This window comes from Oncorhynchus mykiss, chromosome 15 (genome assembly GCF_057628025.1).
Source record: "Oncorhynchus mykiss isolate SJ-2025 chromosome 15, ASM5762802v1, whole genome shotgun sequence".
Lineage (NCBI taxonomy): Eukaryota > Metazoa > Chordata > Actinopteri > Salmoniformes > Salmonidae > Oncorhynchus > Oncorhynchus mykiss.
In genome coordinates, this window is record NC_143036.1 from 21,463,405 (window position 1) to 21,473,521 (window position 10,117).

Consider the following 10,117-nt stretch of genomic DNA (forward strand, 5'->3'; position numbering starts at 1 on the left):
CATTCAAGGTGTTGACCCGAACATCGAAGTGGTCCTCCGTTTCATTTCCCCATAGGCTTTTTGCCAACGAGCCATGGCAGCGTTCGTGCCTACAAAAAGACTCCATTACTATTGCTTTCTATAGCAGGGGTGTCAAACTCATTAAATGCAGGGCCTAGTGTCTGCAGGTTATTAAACCCACAATTAAACTACAAATCCCACGATGCTGCATCTTGAGCTTCAAAACTGGAAAGTACGGAACACTGAAAAGTGTTTACTTGCTTTCATTTTCACTTTTTGTGCTGACTAACTGCGACTGTTTTCCGCGTTGTGTACAATTAGACATTTAGGATAATCGCGCATTCTTTCAACTATTTAATTATTGCCTATTATTGCATTGAAACGGGTATTTTTTGACTATCAAATAAATATATTCCCATCACACAAGATGACTTCCATAGACATTCGCCCGGAGTCCAAGAAGATGGTAGGTTGTCAATTTAAATTGTGTAATAACAAACAGAAGCCAAATGTAACCTAGAATCATTCATGGCTGTAGCTTACCAATATAATGTGTGTTTAGATAATTCACCAGCCCTGATAATCTTCAAGGCGTTTTGATAATTAGACCAACAGTAGATCCAGGTGAGGCCACATCAGGTGACCTTACCCCGGCTATCGTAGTCAGGTGTAAAGTAGAGACAGTGGGAGTTGGGTTTGCTGCTGTGCCTTGCATACAGTTTCATTTACAAAAATAAATACATCGTATTTCTTTGGTTTCAATTTCCTAGGTCGATGACTTCTGCACTCAGCTCACTAAAGAGGTAACTGACATATTTATTTTTGATAGTCTAATAAGCACATTTTAGATGGTAATCATGACTATGTCCAACGTTGGTAACTGATGTATTTCCTGCGCGTTATAGGCAGAGACCCTGGTCACATCATTCTTCCCTCAGAAGATTGCAGAGATGGAGATGCTATTGAAGGTATGGACAGATGTTGACCATGAAAAAACACCTTTTGATTTCAGTCCAGATACATTGACGCAATGCTATTGTAAGTAGGCAAATACGAGCTGTTTGTCAATGCTTTGTTTATCATTCATACCCCTTGAAATGGACCCCAGAAATCCTTTAGCACTGATGGCCTGGCAGCGCTGAAATCACCTCTGGACATCCCAATGCCAGACCCAGCTAAAGAAGAGGCAAAGAGAAAGAAGAAAGAGGAGGTACATACATTTCACTAATTCAGCATTATATCATGATTAACCCCTTGGATTACACTGGAATCATTAAAAGTAGTATCAACCATGCAAATTGATGAATCTTGCAAAATCCTTTACCCCGTTCCTCTTTTTTTTGTCAGAAAGAAGCAAAGGAAGGAAAGAAAGACAAGGACAGCGATAAAGAAGATGACGATGCAGGTAAAGACACAATACCACTGATGTACCACCACAGTTAGTTGTTAAATTGCTGTATGTACAGATCTGGGATCATCTCCTAATCTTAAAAACGTCCTCCAGAGATTTTTGTACTTTTACTGTTGAAAAACGATATCCCCACTTGTGCTATGTCATGACATACCTTGACCACCTTTTGAGATATACATTTTATTAAGTAAATCAGGTTAAATGAGGTGAACATTAGACTAGAGTGACACTTTAAAGGCCCAATGCAGTCAAAAATGTGATTTACCCGTGTTTTATATATATTTCCACACTTCGGTTGGAATAATTTCATCCTGTTTTGGTGGGATGGAGTTTTGGCCTGCCTGGTGATATCATCAGGTGGTAAATTTGGGAATAGACCAATAAGAAAGAGTTACAAACCTCTCTGCCAATAACAGCTAATTTTCCCCTCCCTCTTCAGACCACTGCCAGACAGTCCTAGCAAAATTCTTTCTTGAGAAATAGCTTTTTGCTAAGCTTCTTTTGTTTATTTTTGACCATTTTAATGTAAAACAATCACAGTAAGGTACTTAATTATTACCCAGAAATGGTTTGATATTGAGATATACCAAACATTATGAACACCTTCCTAATATTAAGTTGCACCCCCCCCCCTTATGCCCTCAGAACAGCCTCAATTCCTCGGGGCATGGACTCTATAAGGTGTTGAAAGCATTCCACAGGCATGCTGGCCCATGTTGACTCCAATGCTTCCCACAGTTGTGTCATTGGCTGGATGTCCTTTGGGTGGTGGACCATTCTTGATACACACAGGAAACTGTTGAGCGTGAAAAACCCAGTAGCGTTGCAGTCTTGACCCAAACTGGTGCGCCTGGCACATACTACCATGCCTCGTTCAAAGGCACTTAAACATTTACCATTCACCCTCTGAACATAGACAAATCAATTGTCTTGAGGCTTAAAAATCCTTCTTTAACCTGTCTCCTCCCCTTCATGTACTGATTTGAAGTGAATTTAACAAGTGACATCAATAAGGGATCATAGCTTTCACCTGGATTCACCTGGTCAGTCTATTTTTTATTTTACCTTTATTTAACCAGGCAAGTCAGTTAAGAACAAATTCTTATTTTCAATGACGGCCTGGGAACAGTGGGTTAACTGCCTGTTCAGGGGCAGAACGACAGATTTGTACCTTGTCAGCTCGGGGGTTTGAACTCACAACCTTCCGGTTACTAGTCCAACGCTCTAACCACTAGGCTACCCTGCCGCCCCGGTCATGGATAGAGTCATGTCATGGATAGAGTTCTTAATGTTTTGTATGCTCCGTTTAAAGTAGCTGCGTCTGAACTTTTAACCATTAGAGGGGACACACAAATCAAATCTTAGATCAGTGCATTGGGATAGCTTTGTCCTACTCTGGGGTTTCTGATGGTGTTTTTCCCTAGGGCCTGCCTGTGGTCCAATCCCCTGCAACGAGAGAGTGGAAAGTCTTCTGAAGGAGATCAAGCCTCAGATCCAGATACTGAAGGAGAAACTCAACACCGTCAGTCAGGCTTTTTGTCTCTGTTACTCTGTATTGGCCAAACTGTTATTTTACATCTAAGATTCACTAGCACATCTCTATTGCTAAATAGGTGAGAAGGCATGTGTAATTGTAAGGCAAGTGTGTATAGAAATACATACATTCTATAATCTCTTGCTCTGGCAGGTGTCAATGTGGGTGCAACTTCAGATTCCCAAAATTGAAGATGGGAACAACTTTGGGGTAGCTGTGCAGGTCAGTGTTATGAATTTCTGAGATGATTCAGATATTGTCATATCTGTTATATTATAGTCATTCATATTATGTTTGTTACCTGTGCAGGCCTATTTTCATGAATGTTTTTCCACAGGAAAAAGTGTTTGAATTGTTGACCAACACTCGCACAAAGATTGAGGGATTCCAGACACAGATCTCAAAGTAAGAGACTTAGACCAAAATAATTTCAATTAGTTGTGTAATTACTCTTTACCTACATACTATCTAATTATGTATGTAATCAATGTGTTAATGTGACTAACACACATCTTTATTATTTGATGTGTTGTCAGGTACTACAGTGAGAGAGGGGATGCTGTTGACAAGGCCTCAAAAGAGCCACATGTGGTTAGTATTACTCTGTGTTTTGTGTGTGTGTGTGTGTGTGTGTGTGTATGCACATGCTCACTTTCATTGGTGTGTGTGTGTTAACCATATTGCGTATACTTATAACTCAAGGGAGACTACAGGCAGCTGGTGCATGAGCTGGACCAGTACCAGTACTGTGAGCTGCGCATCGTGGTTCTGGAGATCCGCAACACTTATGTAAGCCAAGATGCCTGATGTATCATTCCTTTTTTCCCTTCATTAGAGTTCAAGTGCTCAGCATCCCCATAATGTTCAACCCAAAGTTGAATAACATTTACCAGTGTGAAGAAAAGTATTAACCTCAAGAGACCTCAAGTTGTCATTGGAAATCTTACCCTGTTAACAAATTGATTGAGTCAATAATTACAATGCCTCCTGCTATTTTCATTGTACTTACCTACCCTGACATCTTCCACTGTTTGATGCCCTTGACATGAAAGGATGGTGTAAGTGATGAAATATTTCAGTGATGTAATTACCCTGCTATTTCTGTCACCCACTCACCAGGCCGTGCTGTTGGACATAATTAACAAGAACTATGACAAGATCAAGAAGCCCAGAGGGGACTGCAAAGCCCTCATCTACTGATGATCAACTGACTGTTGTATGTGCACTGGAGACGGCAATACACCTACTCAACCATTCACTGGTTATGATACAAATCGTGTAGTGCAACATGTTAAGATGATTGTTGGGTAACTGAATACATTGACAGTTCATTTAAAAATGTTTTCATTTTCATCAATGATAAAAATAACCCTGCTGTATTACACAATCATTTTTATTCAGATTTCAAAATAAAGCAGTGATAACTGACATAATATGAAGTGAGTTGTGCTTTTTTGCCTCAAGGTGAGATTTGAAAGTATTTAAATATTTTGTTTAGGAAACGTGAAAAATTTGAGACTTTACTCCATCCTGTGGTAATGTACGTCATCGTCCTGTTATCCAATTCGATCTTATTGGTGTTAGGAGTTATCATTGAATATAAAGAACCAGAAAAGCGCAAGCAAAAATCATTACTTCGTTTTTATAAAATATCAGGCAGAGCCTTTTTTTGCTGTTAACCATTCTTATCCTAAGACATACATTTTTTGGTCAGTGCCTCCACACGTCATGGACATCTCTCTCACTGCTCTCTGAGTGGTGGTGAGTAGTCCCTCTCCAGGCCACCCAGGACAGCATCAGCTGGGTTGCAAATGATACCAGCCCTGCTACAGCCCCCTCCAGCCCAGATATCCTCGAGCTCCCCCCAGCAGCTGGGAGGGGAAACTATGGTAAGTGAGCCAGCAGACCGAACAGCATGATCAGCCACAAGCCCAGCGGGAGACACAAAGCAGGAACGGTGGGGCCTCCTGAGGGACCTCCTAGGGCCAGGTAGGGCCCCAATATGGCAGTCTCCTCGGCCAGGAGGAGGCAGCAGAGGAGGAGGGTGTCCTCGGAAACCTCCCAGCCTCGCAACAGCATGCCCGCTTTCAGGCATGAGGCCTTGCCCTCATGGAGCAAGAGTAAAGACTGACCTGGGACACTGGTTCCCTGGCCAAGATTCAGGCCCCCATCCAGTGTAGCAGGCATTGGCTTGTAGCCGCTACCTGCTGCATTCTCCAGCAGAGTCAGAAGATGGTGACAGCACCACCATGACAGCTATCCGTGAGAGGTGGCGAAGGGAGAGAGGGGGTTATCGACAGATGGAGAAGAGGAAGGAGCCCGTGAAGACACAGGCCCAACCCCAGCACGATCACAGGAACATCCTGAGAGAATTCAAAGCAGACTTCTACAGTAAATGTTAGATGGCTATATAGCTCAGGACAGAACTAGATGGTATGGATACTTGGTGAATATTATCTGTGTGAAATCAGGTAGCATAAAGAATACATTCATTATCAAAGGGTGAAAAGGGTGTCTGAATATGGCACTACCAAGCAGTCCAGCCCAAAGGTCTGTCACAACCACCAGAACTGTGTTGAGAAACATGACAAGCTTTCCTGGTCAGCTCTGTTCCTTAGCCACTGGTGTAATTTACTTATGTTCATTTTCAAAAATTCCATTTGATTTTGTCTTCAATCTTTCGGCCCGTTGTTTCTATTCACTTTTCTTCAGTCACATCTTTAGATGTTCAATTTTTTTTATCATCCTCTTCCTACCTCTTCCTGTTGGCTGAGAGTGTACTCTGTTATGGAGTACAGTGGGGCAAAAAAGTATTTAGTCAGCCACCAATTGTGCAATGATGCAGAAAAATGATTGCAGAAAAATTAATCCATGCTTTTGTCACTTCTAGGTTAGACTACTGCAATGCTCTACTTTCCGGCTACCCGGATAAAGCACTAAATAAACTTCAGTTAGTGCTAAATACGGCTGCTAAAATCCTGACTAGAACCAAAAAATTTGATCATATTACTCCAGTGCTAGCCTCTCTACACTGGCTTCCTGTCAAAACAAGGGCTGATTTCAAGGTTTTACTGCTAACCTACAAAGCATTACATGGGCTTGCTCCTACCTATCTCTCTGATTTGGTCCTGCCGTACATACCTACACGTACGCTACGGTCACAAGACGCAGGCCTCCTAATTGTCCCTAGAATTTGTAAGCAAACAGCTGGAGGCAGGGCTTTCTCCTATAGAGCTCAATTTTTATGGAACGGTCTGCCTACCCATGTCAGAGACGCAAACTCGGTCTCAACCTTTAAGTCTTTACAGAAGACTCATCTCTTCAGTGGATCATATGATTGAGTGTAGTCTGGCCCAGGAGTGGGAAGGTGAACGGAAAGGCTCTGGAGCAACGAACCGCCCTTGCTGTCTCTGCCTGGCCGGTTCCCCTCTTTCCACTGGGATTCTCTGCCTCTAGCCCTATTACAGGGGCTGAGTCACTGGCTTACTGGAGCTCTCTCATGCCGTCCCTGGAAAGGGTGCGTCACCTGAGTGGGTTGATTCACTGATGTGGTCGTCCTGTCTGGGTTGGCGCCCCCCCTTGGGTTGTGCCATGGCGGAGATCTTTGTGGGCTATACTCAGCCTTGTCTCAGGATGGTAAGTTGGTGGTTGAAGATATCCCTCTAGTGGTGTGGGGGCTGTGCTTTGGCAAAGTGGGTGGGGTTATATCCTTCCTGTTTGGCCCTGTCCGGGGTTGTCCTCGGATGGGGCCACAGTGTCTCCTGACCCCTCCTGTCTCAGCCTCCAGTATTTATGCTGCAGTAGTTTATGTGTCGGGGGGCTAGGGTCAGTTTGTTATATCTGGAGTACTTCTCCTGTCCTATTCGGTGTCATGTGTGAATCTAAGTGTGCATTCTCTAATTCTCTCCTTCTCTCTTTCTTTCTCTCTCTCAGAGGACCTGATCCCTAGGACCATGCCCCAGGACTACCTGACATGATGACTCCTTGCTGTCCCCAGTCCACCTGGCCGTGCTGCTGCTCCAGTTTCAACTGACCTGAGCCCTAGGACCATGCCCCAGGACTACCTGACATGATGACTCCTTGCTGTCCCCAGTCCACCTGACCGTGCTGCTGCTCCAGTTTCAACTCTTCTGCCTTTTTATTATTCGACCATGCTGGTCATTTATGAACATTTGAACATCTTGGCCATGTTCTGTTATAATCTCCACCCGGCACAGCCAGAAGAGGACTGGCCACCCCACATAGCCTGGTTCCTCTCTAGGTTTCTTCCTAGGTTTTGGCCTTTCTAGGGAGTTTTTCCTAGCCACCGTGCTTCTACACCTGCATTGCTTGCTGTTTGGGGTTTTAGGCTGGGTTTCTGTACAGCACTTTGAGATATCAGCTGATGTACGAAGGGCTATATAAATAAATTTGATTTGATTTGCAAGTTCTCCCACTTAAAAAGATGAGGCCTGTAATTTTCATCATAGGTACACTTCAACTATGACAGATAAAATGAGAAGAAAAACATCCAGAAAATCACACTAGGATTTTTTATGAATTTATTTGCAAATGATGGTGGGAAATAAGTATTTGGTCACCTACAAACAAGCAAGATTTCTGGCTCTCACAGACCTGTAACTTCTTCTTTAAGAGGCTCCTCTGTCCTCCACTCATTACCTGTATTAATGGCACCTGTTTGAACTTGTTATCAGTATAAAAGACACCTGTCCACAACCTCAAACAGTCACACTCCAATCTACACTATGGCCAAGACCAAAGAGCTGTCAAAGGACACCAGAAACAAAATTGTAGCCTGCACCAGGCTGGGAAGACTGAATCTGCAATAGGTAAGCAGCTTGGTTTGAAGAAATCAACTGTGGGAGCAATTATTAGGAAATGGAAGACATACAAGACCACTGATAATCTCCCTCGATCTGGGGCACCACACAAGATCTCACCCCGTGGGGTCAAAATGATCACAAGAACAGTGAGCAAAAATCCCAGAACCACACGGGGGGACCTAGTGAATGACCTGCAGAGAGCTGGGACCAAAGTAACAAACCTCAAAAACACACCAGGGACTCAAATCCTGCAGTGCCAGACGTGTCCCCCTGCTTAAGCCAGTACATGTCCAGGCCTGTCTGAAGTTTGCTAGAGAGCATTTGGAAAGAAAGAATGCTGAGTTGCATCCAAAGAACACCATACCTACTGTGAAGCATGGGGGTGGAAACATCATGCTTTGGGGCTGCAAAGGGACCAGGACGACTGATATTTTTTATTATTATTTTTTTTAACCTTTATTTAACTAGGCAAGTCAGTTAATGACGGCCTAGGATCAGTGGGTTAACTGCCTGTTCAGGGGCAGAACGACAGATACCTTGTCAGCTTGTGGGTTTAAACTTGCAACCTTCCGGTTACAAGTCCACCGCTCTAACCACTAGGCTACCCTGCCGCCCTGTGTAAAGGAAAGAATGAATGGGGCCATGTATCGTGAGATTTTGAGTGAAAACCTCCTTCCATCAGCAAGGGCATTGAAGATGAAACGTGGCTGGGTCTTTCAGCATGACAATGATCCCAAACACACCGCCCGGGCAACGAAGGAGTGGCTTCGTAAGAAGCATTTCAAGGTCCTGGAGTGGCCTAGCCAGTCTCCAGATCTCAACCCCATAGAAAATCTTTGGATGGAGTTGAAAGTCCGTGTTGCCCAGCAACAGCCCCAAAACATCACTGCTCTAGAGGAGATATGCATGGAGGAATGGGCCAAAATACCAGGAACAGTGTGTGAAAACCTTGTGAAGACTTACAGAAAACGTTTGACCTCTGTCATTGCCATCAAAGGGTATATAACAAAGTATTGAGATAAACTTTTGTTATTGACCAAATACTTATTTTCCACCATATTTTGAAAAGAAATGTATTATAAATCCTACAATGTGATTATCTGGATGTTTTTTCTAATTTTGTCTGTCATAGTTGAAGTGTACCCATGATGAAAATTACAGGCCTCATCTTTTTAAGTGGGAGAACTTGCACGATTGGTGGCTGACTAAATACTTTTTTGCCTCACTGTATGTACTGCAGCTTTATCTGTTCAGTGCTGTGCTGTACACTCCTATCATTGGTGTTCCAGTGTTCCCTCTACTTTATCTCTATACATTTAAACTCAAAAATCCAAAAAACACCTGCTCAACTGTAGCCTATGCCACATTGCAAATGTTATTATGGCTTTATTATAAAGTGCCTTTCTCTTCAACAGTCAATTTTACCACACATTGGATTGCATCTTGGTGCACAGATTTGTTTACAGAAAATGGTGTGCCTGGGCCTATGATTTCTTAATCTGGCCCTGCACACAAGATCAGCCTAATAGATTGTGAAATGTTTCCAACCAGAGTTGGTACTGTACGAATGCAATACAGTACAATACTCTTCGTACACCAGTATTGTGATGTAAGTATAATTGTGTCATATGTCACAAAAATTGTTAATACATTTAGAGTAAAAGCCAGTCTCTTTTTTTGGCCAAGTCCTCTTTTCTAGGCCCTCCATTCAAAGGCTCAGATGTCGATGTCAAAGCTTATTTGAATCCATCCGTGTTGTCTGTCTTTGTCACAAGCAACACATGCCTCAAAGAGCGTTCTCTAAAACTCATTCCACCATATGCTGCTCCATGTATCCCACCACTTAACATCTGAATGAATACAGGCAGATACGAGCCCCTGGTGGTTTATCTCAGAGATACTTACTAATAGTCTCAGAGGCCAGTCTCCAGACAGCTCCCATCCTATATTTGTGTTAATTGTTCACTCGTTCTCCTCCCTCGCTCTCTGAGAGTGCCAAGAAATCTGACTCGAATATTAGAGTTCAAACATTCCTGCCGTTACAATACCCCCCACGGACCTATGATGTGGCTCTATAGCAACTAATTGTCTGTTAGCTGTGGTTGGCTATGCATTAATTTAAAGCTGTTATGCAAAAAAAACTATTCCCCTCTTGCTTCTTATTGCTCAAGCAGCGACTTGTGAAAATCCATCTGTAAAGCAAATTACTGCAAAGACAGGTGACTAAAGTAGTAACAATTAGTTGTTATCAGATAACCTTTCCTGATATCAATCTGGGAATTCCCTTCATATTATTTCTGACGACTGTATTTGGCAGGTTATGTACTTCTACAAAACAACTCTGGTGAA

At 43.0% G+C, this 10,117-nt stretch overlaps 2 protein-coding genes across 2 annotated transcripts; one reads left to right on the top strand and one right to left on the bottom strand.

Moving 5' to 3' along the window:
• Nucleotides 1-4,378, top strand: psme1 (proteasome activator subunit 1). The gene is made up of 11 exons (XM_021562671.3): nt 1-466; nt 771-803; nt 906-968; nt 1,109-1,210; nt 1,348-1,405; nt 2,836-2,933; nt 3,099-3,167; nt 3,283-3,350; nt 3,482-3,536; nt 3,648-3,734; nt 4,065-4,378. Exons 1-11 carry the CDS (start codon nt 428-430, stop codon nt 4,143-4,145), a joined length of 753 nt encoding a protein of 250 aa, XP_021418346.1. The 5' UTR covers nt 1-427; the 3' UTR covers nt 4,146-4,378.
• A 277-nt stretch (nt 4,379-4,655) lies between these two features.
• On the bottom strand, nt 4,656-5,438 carry LOC110490944 (fat storage-inducing transmembrane protein 1). The gene is given in 5 exon segments (XM_090199010.1): nt 4,656-4,693; nt 4,696-4,831; nt 4,833-5,196; nt 5,198-5,331; nt 5,433-5,438. Coding segments are annotated over 5 exon segments (678 nt in total).
• Between the last annotated feature and the right edge of the window lie 4,679 nt (nt 5,439-10,117).

Coding starts and splice junctions, on each gene's coding strand:
- psme1 (XM_021562671.3), top strand. CDS start 428: ATGACTTCCATAGACATTCGCCCGGAGTCCAAGAAGATG. Junction 969..1,108: donor AGATGGAGATGCTATTGAAG/GTATGGACAGAT, acceptor AATGGACCCCAG/AAATCCTTTAGCACTGATGG. Junction 1,211..1,347: donor AGAGAAAGAAGAAAGAGGAG/GTACATACATTT, acceptor TTTTTTTGTCAG/AAAGAAGCAAAGGAAGGAAA.